Raw genomic sequence first — 16,102 nt, forward strand, 5'->3', positions numbered from 1 at the left:
GTCTCTGCTCCACCACAAACTCCTCTGAGACCTTGGATAAGTCACTGAGCCTCGGTTCCCCATAAATACACTAAGGATGTGATACTACTGTAACAGGGGCCATACAAATACCATAAATAGAAAGATACCCCCCCCCCCCCCAAACGGTCACTCGTTTGTACAGAAGGCTAGTCCCGGGCACATAAATTAAAAGAAGGTGATTCCTGTAAAAACAGAGCACAAGGCACTATTCCTTCCTCCAGAAATGGCTCCTACTGTCCCAGATGCCCATGGAATAACACAGATAGATTACAATGAAAGGGTTGCTTGACACGGTTTACTTTGCCCACTGCTATTATTAGAAAGATTATTTTAATTCCATAACTCACCAAATGAAACAGTTCCATTACATGAGCTCAGTGTGCAATGCTAACAACCTCACAAATTCAGTGCTCCCGCATCACGACTACACTTAGGGCCTTAATTTGCCAGGACTACTCGTGTGCCTTCTTTGTATGCCCAAATACAGCATGCAGGACTTGTTTTCCTCCTATCTGCTAAATCTTGGGTAGCTAAGAAAGGGAGGCAGGGGAGATGTTGAGCATGGAGCATGTGAAAGCCCAAAGGGAGATATGCTGTATTCTGCTATACAGCCTTTTGGCAGTCTAGCAGTTACGTCACTTCCATACCTGGATATTCCTAAACATGCTGCTGCTCCCTCCAGACCTAGAGCTGGTGACTGATGCAGAATGTGTTATATGGAGAGTGAGTCCAGGATTCACCCATATCCCTTCCCCAGAAAGATACTGTTTTGCATGCCTGGCAATATGAGATGAAGTTGGGCCTCACCTATAGTGAGTAGGATTTTCCCTATGCACAGGAATAGCACTGACATTTAACCAAAGAATGGGGCTCAGGCTTTAATTTCACAGCATGGGGTACTGAAAACATACATGAGAACAGAGTGCGCTAGGGTGATGGACAAATGACAGGTTTCACTTTCCAGCACTGATCCAGACTCCAGAAAAAAAGTTTAAACCCAACACTATTATATGAATAGTTCATATTTTAGTATTTTTAAAATAGAGAAAGACCCAGATCCTCAGTTGCTGTAAATCAGTGTAGCTATACAGACATCAGTGTAGCTACACCAACTGAAGATCTGGCCTCTAGCACGCACACTGCACAAGAAATAACTTAATAAGTTCCTTATTCTGTGGAAATCTCATCTTTCCCCTATTTCCACTTCCCTGTGTCATGTCCAACCTTGATTGTGAGATCCCCAGAACAGGGGATTTACCTTTTACTTGTCTATAAAGCATCATGCACACTGATGGATAGATAATAAATCACCATCTAATAATAATAACAAAATACTGGATATTGCAGGGCAATTGTGCTTTTCAGATGCCTGTTGCTGGTGTCATTAATTACTTGCCTTACCTATATGGTCTTTGGATGCAGAAGCACAATAACCCCACTTCCTGTCGCGATCATAGTTATGTGTGGTTGAACACCTGAAAGAATTAAAAGTGTAGTTTAATGCAGCTTTGTAAACAACCCTGCACCATCTGAGACAAGAACATCCTTCAAAACCACTTAGTATGAACTATTAAGAGCTGATATTTTATTTATTTTAATTACAGCAGTAGTAAGGACAGTAATACTTAGGGGTGATCTGCAAAAGGCATTTAAACAGATGTGATTAATAAAAAAGACCTGAAAAAAAATTGTTGTGGGTGTTTTCATTTCCCCTCCCCCTTAAAGTTGTTTTATTTTCTGCTTGCTTTTTACTGTGGAAACATTGGGAATGCCAAGTCTTGTCATCCCTGGTTTTGCTGGAGGAATCACTGAGGGTCTTTGAGTTGAGCATTCTGACCTCTCTCACCTTAGTTGAAAGTTACATGATGCCAGAGTGGGGACAATTAGCATCTCTTCTGCCTGGCTTGCCATGTTCGGGGGTGGGACCATGCCACAAAAACCACTTACCTCCCATCTATCACATGGAAGTGGTGATCCTCACAAGGACCCTCTATGCATGGCTCAAAGAAAGGGCAGGATCTGAGCCCAGAAAACGATGAATGACAAGTTTCTTTTAATAGGGTCTCATAGGAGGGTGCTCTGTCTTGTCAGCAGGCCTAGAGACCAGGGTCTGCTGCTGTAGTCTCTTTTCAGTTCAATGTGTCAGGGACCCTCTAAACAGGGTTCAGCTGGGTCAGCTTTCTTTTGGGTAGCTTCCCATCCTTGGGATATGTTCCTTTCCCCAGGAGCATTGCTCAGCCGTGCCTGAGGGACAGAGCTTTCCTAGCCCAGTACTGCTTCAGCCTTGCCTCTAGTGAGGGGTCCGTAAACCCTATCATAGGTCTGAAGAGTGAATTAGCTGACGAAGATGCTCATGAGCACAGTACAGACTTAGGGCCACTGCGGGCTATCATAGTTAATTTACTTTATCAGACCGAAAGGCGCCTATATTAACTTCCTTCTTGTTGCTCTATAAATTTCCATTACACATTTATCATCCTACTCTACCTTGTGAGATTATCCTTTCTAAAATTAATTAGCATCAATTTAATTCAAGCTCCTGGGGAAAAACACTGGGGATAAAAATGATCTTTGTGAAAGATACCATCCCCCCACCTCCCTTCACTTAAAGATAGGCTACGAACAGATGTGGAACTGAGAGCTGAGACCTCCCCAACAAGTCCTCCAGCAAAACCAGGGAAATCCTGACTTGGCATTCCTGATATTACTAAGGTTTAAAAAAAAAAAAGACAAAAATAAATATCTAAAAAACCACATTAAGGCTGGCTTTATTCATCATAATTAAAATAGGGCCTAACCCATTTTTGCTTTCGAAAGTAACCTCTTACGAATTGTAGAGATGGGGGAAGTTGTCCACAAAGGGACTTTTCTCTGCTTTCTATGGCAAATGTGCTTTATTTTCTGTTCCTTAAAGTATTTCCACTTCTTAGCCGCCCAGACAGGAATAATTACAAATGAGGAACTATACAAGGGTGATTTCCAGATTCACCGACAGAATCTCAACTCTTTGCAACAGAAAGGGTCAAATGCTGCTCCCCTTACTTGAGTGCATCTCACTTTTTAATGGATTTCAGCCTCTGTGAGGCAGGGAACTATTATCCATATTTTACAGGCAGGGCATGAAGGCACAGCATAGATTAAGTCATTTATCCAAGGCCACACAGGAAGTTTGCAGCTGAGCTGAGAACTGAACACAGCCCAAACCAGAGAGAGCACTGGCCCTTGGCCATCCTTTCTACCTTATTCTGATGTATCATAATAAATATTATCTGTAGAGGGAGTATCACTACAGAATAACGGCATGACAGTGGAGTGTTATAAAGAAAGGTGCTTTTCATAGAATCAAAGGACTGGAAGGGACCTCAAGAGGTCATCTAGTTCAATCCCCTGGACTCATGGCAGGACTAAGTATTATCTAGACCAGCATTTCTCAAATTGGGGTCCTCAGACCCCTGAGGGTCCCGAGCGTACTTCAGGGGGTCTGTGGGTCCCGCTGATCAACTCCTCCCCACTCCTTCCATCCCTCAACTCCTCACCCTCCCTCCCAGCGCCTGCTTCATGCCAGGGAACAACTGAAGCAGGCGCTGAGAGAGAGGGCGAGGAGTGGGGACCCTGGGTCTGCGCTGCTCCTGGAAGTGGCCAGCATGTCCCTGCGGCCAGAGGGGGGCAGGGAGTCTCCGCGCGCTGCCCCCGGCCCAAGCGCCGACTTTGCAGCTCCCATTGGCTGGGAACTATGGCCAATAGGAGCTGAGGGGGCAGTGCCTGCGGGCAGGGGCAGCACACAGAGACCCCCTGCCTCCCTGCCTAGGAACCGCTGCCAGAGGGATGTGCCAGTCGCTTTCGGGAGCTGCCCGAGGTAAGTGTCACCCCCCTTACCCTTTACCACACCACAACCCCCTGCCCCAGCCCAGAGCCTGCACCCAAACTCCCTCCCAGAGCCCACACCCCTTCCCGCACCCAAACTCCCTCTGTCATCCCCTCTGCACCCCTCACCCCTGCCCCAGCCCTAAGCCTCCTCCACAGCTCAAGACTTCTGCATATAAAATCCAGCAGCAGAACTAAAAAACAGCGTATTAAGTGTCTGATCCGAATGTTATTGAAGTAAATAGAAAGACTCTCTGACGTTGCACTCCATATGTTTGTGGAAATAAGCTTATGAGTGTAAATATAATGTAACTGGAATATGCTTTATGCAAAAGGTCTCTTGTAAGGTATTGTTACAAAGCTTATAATCTACTGTATGAATGTATCATTCTTGTATCTGAAGCTAGAAATATGAAGTATTACTCTAAAGTCCTATTGTAATTATGCAAAGTGTGGGCCATTAATGGTGGTTTAGAATCTTGATGGCTCCCATTGACCAGGACAATTGGTTGTAAATGGCTCTGTTTACTTGTAAGCCTTCCAGTGTTCGTGTGAGTCAGACCAGAAAGAATGGAGGCTTGGGGTCTCACAGGACATGTGACCATGTCACCTGGTACTGGAATCCATCTTAAATCTGGTGCTTTTTCATTTAGAAGGTGGGGTGGGGACCCAGAGAGACAAAAGATTCCCGCCTGTTGCCAAAGCTATAAAGGGGGGTGGAACAGAACAAAGGGGGGTCCCAGTCATGTGAAATCCCCTGCTTTTCACCTAAGATGCCTGCTGGAACTAACAAGAACTGTACTGGGGAAAGGATTGGGCCCAGACTAGGAAGGAGTCTAGTGTGTGAAAGAAGCTTATTGGAATGAGGATGAGGTTTACCTGTATTCAGTTTCTTAATGTATTAGGCTTAGATTTGCGTGTTTTGTTTTATTTTGCTTGGTAACTTACTTTGTTCTGTCTGTTATTTCTTAAATCCTACTTTTTATACTTAATAAAATCACTTTTGTTTATTAGTAAACTCAGAGTAAGTGACTAATACCTGGGGGAGCAAACAGCTGTGCATATCTCTCTATCATTGTTATAGAGGGCGGACAATTTATGAGTGTATAAAGCTTATACAGGGTAAAACGAATTTATTTGGGGTTTGGATCCCATTGGGAACTGGGTGTTTGGGTGCTGGAGATAGGTGACTTGCTGAGCAGTTTTTGGTTAAAGCCTGCAGCTTTGGGGGCATGGACCAGACCTGGGTCTGTGTTGCAGTAGGCTAGCATGTCTGGCTCAACAAGACGGGGTTCTGGAGTCCCAAGCTGGCAGGGAAAATGGGCTCAGAGGTAATTCCAGCACATCAGTTGACAGTCCCAAGGGGGTCTCTGTAATGGAACCCGTCACAGACTCCTCTACTGACTTGAATGGGTTTTGGATCAGGCACTAATATGTCAGCTATTAAATAGAGAGATAAAGTGGGTGAGGTAATATTTATTGCCAACCAAGCCATAGGTGGTCAGGCCTAACGGTGAAGAGAAGAGTTCAGCCTACAGGTTAGAGCTGGGTCAAGTGTGGATGGAGTTCAGGAAATGAGTCAAGGGTCAGTACCAGAGAGGCAGAAAGCCAAATGTCAGAGTGGGGGGAGGGGAAACCAGAGTTGTAAACCAGAGGCAGAGCCAGAGATCAGTGCTGGAGACATAGAAGCTGAATGCCAGAACTGGAGGGTCAACTGGAGTCATAAGCCACAGGCAGAGCTAGGGAGGGTGGGTCAAAACCGGAAGTCTGAAGTAGAGGGAAACAGGAGCTGGAGCAGAGCAGAGGGACTGGAAGCAGTGTGGAGCAGGGCTAGAACAAGGGCTGGAGCAAGCAGGAGCAGGGCTGGAACAAGGGCAAGCACAGCTACAGGTATGGTGCATGTTGACCAACCAGTGAACTACAGTGGGGGCTTGGTCTGCTCCCTGACAATATCTTTTATTGGACCAACTTCTGTTGGTGAAAGAAACAAGCTTTCAAGCTACTCAGAGCTCTTCTTCGGGTCTGGGAAAGGTATTCAGAGGATATTTCTACACTGCAATGTAAACCCTGGGTTCGAACTCAGGCTCAAGCATAATCCCCCTTCTGTCTACACACAAATCACGCTAATCTAGGACTCAGACCCAGTGTCCTAGGATGCCACAGGGGTGGAGGATCCGAGTGTGAGTCAAGCCGGGACCCAAGGTTAAAGCCTTACTGCTTTGCAGTGTAGTTGCAGCCCCACTGGACTCACACTATGGGAGTCTGCTAAAAGTATTCCACAACCCCACCAGCTGACTTTCTTTGTCCTCTAGACAGTCATGTTTGGTGGACAGTCAAGTTTTCCCACATTGCTCCAGGAACAAAAGGGCTAGAGCAGCCACGTTTTGTGTGTGTGCTAGGAAGTCTGGAATATGGGTGGTTTGACTTATGCCCTCATAATGCAGTATAGTCGCTGGTGCCCCAGGCTGGGACGCAAGGTCCAACAATTCCTAACCTGGGATTACAAATGAGTGTAGACTCTCAAGCACTAGGTAAACAAACCCGGGGTCTGCTAACTCGAGTTCAACTGACCCTGGGCTTACACTGCAGTGTAGACATCCCAGAGAGTCACAGCTAAATACCAGGTGGAACAGATTGTTAAGCCAATAAGTTAACACATGTTGCAAGAGACCATTCAAGGTGAAGTGGACATTAACACCTCTACAGTCATAGGACAATGGAGGGACAGTGGGTTACAGACTGTTATAATGAGCCATAAATTCAGTGTCTTTACTGAGTTCATGATTTTTAGTGTCAAGCAATGTCCTGGGACCAAAACGGCCACAACAACACTTCAAACAGGTATTAAATAGGAAAACCCTCAGGTTAAGCAATGTATCTAGAAAGCTTTAAATCAGCAGAACAATGTGGCGCTATCCAACTGTTTTAGTTTGTCAAGTGCTATATAAAGGGCCAGGTTGTGCCAAACAGCTGAGCAGGGGCCAGACACAATGACAGTCCCTGATAAAGTCCCTCCCAGTATAAGCCACCTCAAAAAGAGCAGGGAGGAAGTGAAGTCTTATCTGCTCACCAGTCAGCAGAGTCATCTGAAGTCCATTATCACATATGACATTATCATATACAGACTCATATGCACATAAGCTAACAAAAACAATGCACAAGGCAGCACTCTCTTTGTTATGCAGTGCTAGTTTTCTGGCATCAAGATCTCTGAAGACATGTCAGGTTGCTTTTAGCTTATGAGAGAAGAGCATATGTTCGCTAGAAAGGTCAGAGATAAAGATGAAACAGACATGACTTGTCAAAATCAGGCAGCTACAGCTACCTCCTCTCTTATCTGCCAACTTGTAAACTGTATTTGAAAACAGGAAGCACAAATGAAAGCCACCCAAGGTCAGCTCTCAACTGTGCTCCAACCCTGGATCCCACACATTGGCTCTTTTTCAATTTCTATGGCATAGTTAGTTAAAGATATATATGGAGGATTTCAGGTATAATTAAGAATCCCCCTGAACATGAAATAAACTAAAATGGGCCTAAAGATCGATCTCTAGTGTGTTGGCTCATTTGGATGCAGGTTTCAAGAAAGAAAATTGCTCACATTATATATATTGAATTAAGATACTCTTGAAATATTGTTTCATTGGTGCCTCTCTCATCAGCTATTTACCTGTGGATAATCAGGATAATCAGAAGTGATCTCCTAGCTTGAATTACTTAGTTTAAATGAGAGACAAGATGGGAGAGGTAATATCTTTTATTGGACCAACTTCTGTTGATGAGAGAGACAAGCTTTTTTGAGCTACACAGAGCTCTTCCTCGGGTCTGGAAAAAGTAATCAGAGCGTCACAGCTAAATACAAGATAGAACAAATAGTGTAGTATAAGTAGCTAGCACATATTCTAAGGGACAGTTCAAGTTGAAGTGGCCCATTAACATCTCTGCAGTCATATGTCAAAAAGGGGAGGCTAGTGGGTTACAAACTGTTGTAATAAGCCATAAATCCAGTGTCTTTTTGCTAGACACTAAACATCATGGTCTTAAGAGTTATGAATTTAAGCTCCCAGGCTCATCTTTTGAAAGTGTTATGCAGATTTCCTTTGAGGATGAGGACGGATAGGTCAGATATAGAGTGATCACTTCGTGAAAAGTGTTCACCCACAGGTGATAGGGTGTTCTTGTCTTTTATCATTTTCCTGTGTGAGTTCATTCGAGAGCGTAGTGATTGTCTGGTTTCACCCACATAGTTGTTATTGGGACATTTAGTCACTGAGTGAGGTATACCACATGTTGTGATAAGCATGTGTAGCACCCATGGATCTTGAAAAGAGTGTTATGGCAGGTGTTGACCATTGGCGCGGAGGAGGTATTTCTGCAGGTTTTGCATCTGTTGTTCTGACAGGATCTGGTGTCGCTTTGAGTTGGTGTGTCCTGGTCTGTGGGGAGCTTGCTTCGATGATGAGTTTAGAGAGGTTGGGTGGGAGGTTGTTTCAGGAATGATTTCTTGCAAGATGGGGTCCCCATCGAGTATGGGTTGTAGTTGTGTAATGATACCCAGTATGGGTTCCAGAGTGAGGTGGTAGATGACAACTAGGGGCGTGCGGCCAGAGGGAGTTTTATTTATGTATTGAAGCAGGTTCTCTCAAGGTATTTTGGTGGCCCATTCCATGATGCAATCTACTTTTCTGGTGGAGTGTTCTTGTTTGGTGAAGGCGGTTTTAAGTGTGTTAAGGTGTATATCCCGGACTTTCTCTTGGGAGCTTATTCTGTGGTATCTGAGTGCCTGGCTGTAGATAACAGATTTCTTGGTATCTTTGTGATGGTTACTGGATCTATGAAGGTAGGTGTGGTGATTCATGGGTTTCTTGTATATAGTCATTCGTAGAGTTCCATTATTTAAGCTGATTGTAGTGTCCAGAAAGTTGATGCTGGTGCGGGAACATTCCAGAGAGAGTTTAATGGACAGGGAGTGGGTGTTAAAATTATGGTGGAAATCTGTGAGGGAGTTTAAGTTGTCTGTCCAGAGGATGAAAATATCATCAATGTATCTCAGGTATATAATTGGTTTCATGATGCATTTTGTGGTGCATTTCTCTCTGGAACACTCCCACACTAGCCTCAACTTCCTGAACATCACAATCAGTTTCAACAATGGATAGCTTGTCTCTCTCACCAACAGAAGTTAGTCCAATTAAATATATTACCTCACCCACCTTGTCTAATATCCTGAGACCGACACATTTACAACAACACTAGTTTAAATGAGTCCACATGAGACTGACCTATGGTGCCTACACCACACTAGCACTTTACACTCACAATAGATATGCAGTCAAAGAAACACTTGTGTCAATCATGAAAAAAGGCACTTGTCCAAAATAAAATCTAAGGGCTAGAACCTGCCTTCTACTGCATATCTATTTACAAACACATTCTGTAACATTATCACATTTACCTACACCCTTAAATCTGCCACTTACGAATCATCTATAATGAAAAAGATGGTCATACCTCTGTACTTCCTAGTCCATTCTCTATTTTGTCTTCTTATACCCACTTCTTGTGTCTGGTAGTAAACTAAGGCCATGTCTACACTACAGCCCTTACAGCAGCACAGTTGTGCCACTGCAAGGTCTCCTGTGTAGCTGCTCTATACCAGCAGGGGAGCTCTCCCCTGCTGGCATAATTAAACCACCCCCAACGAGTGGCGGTAGCTATGACACCCAGAGACACTTTCTCACCGACATAGCGCTGTCCACACTGGTGCTTTTGCCAGTGAAACTTCTGTCTGTTACTGACCTAAGTGCTAGTGTAGACAAAGCTTGAGGTTGTCTGCTTCTCTGTGTTTATACAGTGCCTAACACAATGGGGTCCCTGTCTGACTGGAGCCCTCCAGATACTACTGTAACACAAATAATAGTGAATATTTATAACAATTCCCACATTCAGGGAAGGATAGAATTGGACCGTGACTCTTTCAAAAAGTTTTTGAATTTTTAAAAAATAAGTGAATCTGGAATAATAAAAATAAATATTCTGAAGGCTAGCTGTAGTCCACCTACAACTGCACTGTCCATATGAGATTGGTGCCAGTCTCACTAGAGTTTAAGTACAGGCAGGAAAAAGGATTTCATCTAAAAACTTGATTGGCTTTCCTGTAGTAAACTTTTGAGTTGTTACCCACACAAAACTTGATTGCTTCTTCAGCAGGAAGGTCAGTCCTAGCGCATTGATTACATATGTTTATATTCCATCTTTTATTCAGTCCAGAGAGTTAATAGTAGAGGGGTCATATTCTCCACTTATACCGCACAAGGAATTGCCAATGATCTGAACTGGAATTCCCATATATGAATCAAGGAAAGAATATGTATGACCCATGATGAATAATTCTTCTGCATTCCTTTTGTGCGATGATGCATAATTCTTCTGCACTACTTTTGTGCATTCTTTGTGCCTTAAGACACTGGCATTGCCCCATCTCTTTCTGTATACAGGGTCTGAGCCAATGCTCACTGACATCGGTGGGAGTCTTTCTTTTGACTTCAATGGGTGTTGGATTGGGCCCATAAAGATTTATGGTAAAAACAAGACTAATGATCAGATACCTACTCATTTTAATTTAAAATAAAGCACTGAATATTTCTTCGCAAAGCTGACTTACCATTTCTTTTGAGAAAATAGATTTGATATACATGCGTGGTACATCCTTCCACCATACCGAAAGGGAAATGTACATAGCTGTTCATCCTCTGTAAACACTGAAATACAAGAGTAAAACGTTCCATGCAGTCACACACTGACGTGCAGCTCTTTGCTTACACAAAAGTAATGCTAATTTAAAGGAAAGGAATCTTCAGGTATCTCAATAGGATGGTGGATCCTGTTTCTTGTGAACTCTGGTATAGTAAGAGGAAAAGGAAATCTTACTTAGAGTACACTGGATCTGCAGGCACTACAGCTAAAGCAACATAATTTAAGTAGTCAGTGGTAGAATAAAAATTTCAGGTAATTTCAGCTCATGAATATATGGCAATTCCCAGTACAGCCAGACATAATAATAATTAATAATAATACATTCATATTATTGTGATATCTGAAATACAGTAACTCCTCACTTAAAGTCGTCCCGGTTAACATTGTCTCATTGTTACGTTGCTGATCAATTAGGGAACATGCTCGTTTAAAGTTGTGCAATGCTCCCTTCTAACGTCGTTTAGCAGATGCCTGCTTTGTCCACTGCGTGCAGGAAGGGCAGCCCGGTGCAGCTAGCTGGTGGGGGCTTGGAACCAGGGTGGACCAGCAGCCCCCCTATCAGCTCCCTGCTCCCCTAAGTTCCCCGTGCTGCAGCCGCCCAGCAGGCTATCAATTGCCAGGCAGTTCAGCTGTCCCTCCCCCCACTGCCATGTGCTGCTCCTGCCCTCTGCCTTGGAGCTGCTCCCAGAGACTCCTGCTTGCTGTGCAGGAGAGGAAGGGGGGGCTAATGTCAGGGTGTCCCCCTCCACCCTGCTCCTGCACCCCGCTTACCCCTGCAGGGAGGGGACACAGACGGAGAGAGACATAGAGAGCTTGGGGCAGCAGCTGCTGTCTCAACTTCCTGATCCACTTAAAAAAACAATGCACTTAAGAATGGGTCAGCTTATTTAAAGGGGCAAAGGTGCATCTCTCTCGCTCTCTCTCTGTCTGCTATGCTGTCTCCCCTCCCTCGTGTTCGTGCTGCCTTGTGTGAGAGGCTACATTAACAACAATGTGTTAACCCTTGAGGGCTCAGCCGAGTGCTAGTTCATCATTTAGCAGCAAGGCATTCCCTGGGAAATATCCCTCCCTCTTCCACCCTCTAACTTCACCACCTCAGCCAAGCTTCACAATCATCATAGCTGTGAACAGTATTACATTGTTTGTTTAAAACGTATACTGTGTGTATATCTATATAATCTATAGTTTTTTGTCTGGTGAAAAAAATTTCCCTGGAACCTAACAACCCCCCCCTTTACATTAATTCTTATGGGGAAATTGGATTCGCTTAACATCATTTCGCTTAAAGTCATATTTTTCAGGAACATAACTAAAACGAGGAGTTACTGTAGTACTCATTGGGCCTCTATACCACATTATAACATCCATTTAAAGTAAAGTGTCAGCCTGTAAAACAAGCAAATAGACAAAAATGGCCAAAGGGGTAGGAGGGTTGTAAAGGGTGGAAGAAGATACTTAATATGGGGGCAAACATTGATTGGAATGATCAGATCATCACTTTTGGAATATATAGGCTCATTACAAGTGAAGAAAAATGGACTGAGATGGATTTCTAGAAGCAATGAGTCTACGCCCACCACCTCAGTAGTACAGTTGCCTAAGAGGGATGATGGGATCCCTATAAGGCAGGTAAGGCTAGATAAGGCCCTCCTACTTTTTACCGGCCATAAGGGCAAGTAATGGGGGAGAGGGGCGAAGAGGACTGAGCAGGGGGAGGGGTCTTGGGGGAAAGAGGCGGCACAGGGCCAGGGCCTTGAGGGGAAGCAGTGGTGCGAGGGCTCAGGAAGAAGGGGCAGCATGGGGGCAAAGCCTTGAGGGAGGGGATGGTGTGAGGGCGGGGCCATGGTTCGGGCACCTGTGGCCCCTCCATTTTTAGAGAGCTTCCACCAACTCCTGGGCAAGATCCACAAAGGGATTTGGACACCTCGCTGTCACTTTAGGTGCTAAAATTCAAAATTTAGATACGCAAACCCTCCCCCTCAATTGCCACCTAACACTGTAGGTACCTAAAGTCTTAGGGGCCTGAATTTCCACAGGTAAAGTCCCTTAGGTGCTTACAAATCTGCCACTGGGCAGGTGCACAGCCACTTCAGTCTAGATACCTGCATGTAGCTCACACTTAAGTCCCAGCATGATCCTCAGACTAGGCGTTCTGCCTATCTTACCTGTGGCGCCTGATCTGGTAGGTGTTCTCAGAATCTGCCTACCAGATTGGGTCCGGCACATAACATCACCAGAGGAAGAGGTGGTGCTGTCTCCCCAGCACCTTTATATCTTTTAGCCAGTGGCTAGAGCACTCAGTCATGATGTGGGAGACCCAGGTCAATTCTCTGCTCTGCCTGATGTGGAGAAGGGATTTGAACTTGGCTTTTCCCCACCCAGAAGGGTGCCCTAGCCACTGCACTATAGGATATTCTGAGGCAGGTGTCTCTCAGTATTTCCTGTTAGAACTGCTCCACTGTGTATAAATAATTAAATATGCACTGTTCTTTTCTTTCTGTTCCTCCGCCACTGTCTTTAAGAGTTCACGTTGAAACAAAAAACAGGCTTGGTATAGGGTTGCATAGCATAGATACAGGTAAACCGTTTGTTATTATTACTGATGCCTATTAGAACTGATTTGGTACCTCTGTGGTGAAAGCTTTCATGTACTGGGCCTCTTCTTTGTGTAGACCCACGGTTCTACAAATAAAAATAATGCAGATTGAAAATACATAAATCCATTACATGAAACATTCTGTAAGGACGAAACATACATTCAGAGGAGTCCCAAAACATTTGTTATGTAGCACTTCTACAAGAATCCTATTATTTGTGTGTGGTTTTGGCTAGGGCGCAGTCTTGTGAAAGGGGATAAACAAACATTAGCTGATGAAAGGTCGTGGCTTATCCAGGAAAAGCCAAACATGGTACAAGAATGCAGAAGACAAGCTTCATTATATCTCTCTGTTATCTAGGGACATATGTTCCTATTTCTTTTGGCGGGGAGCATGTCTTTCAAAGCTAGTTCACAACTATGAATAATGCCCCAACCTTTTGACCTTTCACATCATTTAGCAGTGTTCCCCATGGGCTGAGTTATAAGCAATCTCTATTTGGGCTCACTGATCAGGAAATGAACACCAATAAAACTAAATATGTTAATTCTAATCAGCCACAAGAAATAAGAAATAATAGTAGGACATATAAAGTGCCACCGCCACCAAAGGCACTCAGGACAACAAATAACAATAAAGCCGTGATTAAAATACAATATCCATATAATATAAATTCAATATCAGAAAAACAATCAAGAGAACTGGCACATAAGGAAGGGGGAGAAATAGAGGGAAGTTAATAAATAAGGAGCCAAGCATGATTCTTCTAAAAAAGCAGCTTGAGATGTTTATTACTACAGGGAAAAGCTTAGATGGATGCAAGGAAGAAACAAGTTCCACAGTCTGGAGCCTACAACAGCTCCATCACCTCCCAACCTAAGGCCTGATCCAACACCCAGTGGCCCAATCAGGATTGAGGCCGTTTGTGCTAGGCACTGTAGAAACACAGAGAGAGACATTCCCTGGCCTAGAATGCTTACAGTCCAAGACAAGATTCAACTAGAACATGTAATACACTGTTGAAAGGTGTGGGTGAGGACACCAGCAAAAGAGGTAAGAACAGGTGGTTACCTAGGCTAGCTATGTGCAGTTAGATGGCTCTGAGTCAATTCTTTAAAAATATATAGACACAAATATTAGTGTTATCATTAATCCCTAATGGCCCCTCCCCTAGCCACTACTAGTTTGAGCCCAGATCCAGAGTATTTATGTATGTGCTGCTTAATTTTAAGCATAGAAGCACTGAAAGTTCAGCACATGCATAAGTGCTTTGCTGTATCAGGACCCGAGCCAGGAGAAAACTTAGTAGCCTGAGCACCAAGTGTGAAATACCTACATTCCAGTAGATGCACATGTTCAGACCCCAACAGGGCAATCTAGAGGTACAGATCCATGAAGTTTGATGCACGGGGTGGGTCTTATAGATGAACCCTTATAACGTGCTCCTGTCTGCTCGGCAAGAGCATTACAGATCCCCGGCATTTCTTGTATGTGTGCTCCTCCCTTGATAACTTGGCAGTGTATTACATGCTGGTTGCTGTTTTCCACCCTACTGGTAGGTGAAAGGACTCCTATATGCATAGCCATTGTAGTATTATTAGCATGACATGATACCTGATTTTCCACAAAGTTATCAGATAAATTATCCATGAAGAAAGATTTTGTCAGCTAACTTGCTTTGTGTAATTCAGCCTGCCGTCCGGCTCTACCCATTCAACCCAAGTATAAGTATCTGGTGCCTGTCGTTTCATGTCCAGCCTTTGGTGCACTGACCAGCCATTCCAAATCACAAGAAAATCACACTTACCATCCCTGTACAGTCACTGCTGAAAGTCAAAGCCAGGATGACAACAATGAAAGGACTGCAGGCTTTCATCTTCATTTTCCTTTCCAAAAAGCCCTGCATACAGCCGTAGGCTGGGCTGTTCTGCTGCCCAGGGGTCTGAAGCTGGAGGATAAATCAGCTGCAGGCTTTTGCAAGAGATTTGGATATACCAAAATCTCCCAGTGGTTCACTTGACTTTAGAGTATTTTAACTTGTTAAGTAATCAGAGCTCTTATCAATGTTAATCATTAACTTCTTTGTGGGCTGATGTGAATGCAGTTTCTGGAGCTATTTTACTAAAACCACAGGGACTGAATAGCTTTCAAAGGGCCCTGTGTGGAGATAAGTGCCCTCCACTTGCCCTGAACTCAGTGGGCATGACATGTACTCAGCACATCCACAGGGTCCAGCTTGATGTTACTTGTACTCAGAAAGCTATTTGCAAGGGAAGCACTTCTTCTCTCTTTTCCTTTGATATGTAATTATAAACATGATACAGTAATTATGAAGAGCTCCAAACAAGCCACTCAGGAAACTATGTTATGCGGCAAAACATGGAACAGATCAATGCCAATATCAGACAAACACAAGAATTACTCATTAACAGATGGTTACCTGCCCAGCAGTTACTTATAAGAATGCTGGAGCAGTGAGTTAGGAAAAAATAAAAGAGAAAGAAAATACACATTACTCTGACAAAACAGAAACTAGGTACAATAAACCCATTCTATAGGAAGGTATGGTCTACACTTACAAGTTTTATCGGCATAGCTAAGTCAGTTAAGGGTTTAATTTTTACCAACGTAGCTCCTGCCAACGAAGCGCTGTCTACACTGGTGCTTTTCGTTGTTAAAACTTTTGTCGTTCAGGGGGCTGTTTTTTCTCACCCTGAGCGACAAAAGTTCTAACAATGAAAGTGCCAGTGTAGACATAGCCCTAGTGTGAACACAGTTATATCAGTATAACTGTGCTTATAAGTGGGGGAATTGGCATAAACTATACCAGTGAAAGTCCTTTCATACTGCTATAACTGTGTCCA

At 43.9% G+C, this 16,102-nt stretch overlaps 1 protein-coding gene across 1 annotated transcript in view; it reads right to left on the reverse strand.

Annotated features, from left to right (window-relative positions):
• HGFAC (HGF activator) overlaps window positions 1-15,144 on the reverse strand; it is a 68,876-nt gene extending 53,732 nt beyond the window's left edge. Inside the window, exons 1-4 of the mRNA XM_065405654.1 lie at window positions 15,046-15,144; window positions 13,269-13,323; window positions 10,550-10,646; window positions 1,423-1,496 (exon numbers count right to left, since the gene is read on the reverse strand). Coding sequence (XP_065261726.1) covers window positions 1,423-1,496; window positions 10,550-10,646; window positions 13,269-13,323; window positions 15,046-15,144 — 325 coding nt within the window. The remainder of the gene's footprint in view (window positions 1-1,422; window positions 1,497-10,549; window positions 10,647-13,268; window positions 13,324-15,045) is intronic.
• Between the last annotated feature and the right edge of the window lie 958 nt (window positions 15,145-16,102).

This window comes from Emys orbicularis, chromosome 5 (assembly GCF_028017835.1).
Source record: "Emys orbicularis isolate rEmyOrb1 chromosome 5, rEmyOrb1.hap1, whole genome shotgun sequence".
NCBI lineage: Eukaryota > Metazoa > Chordata > Testudines > Emydidae > Emys > Emys orbicularis.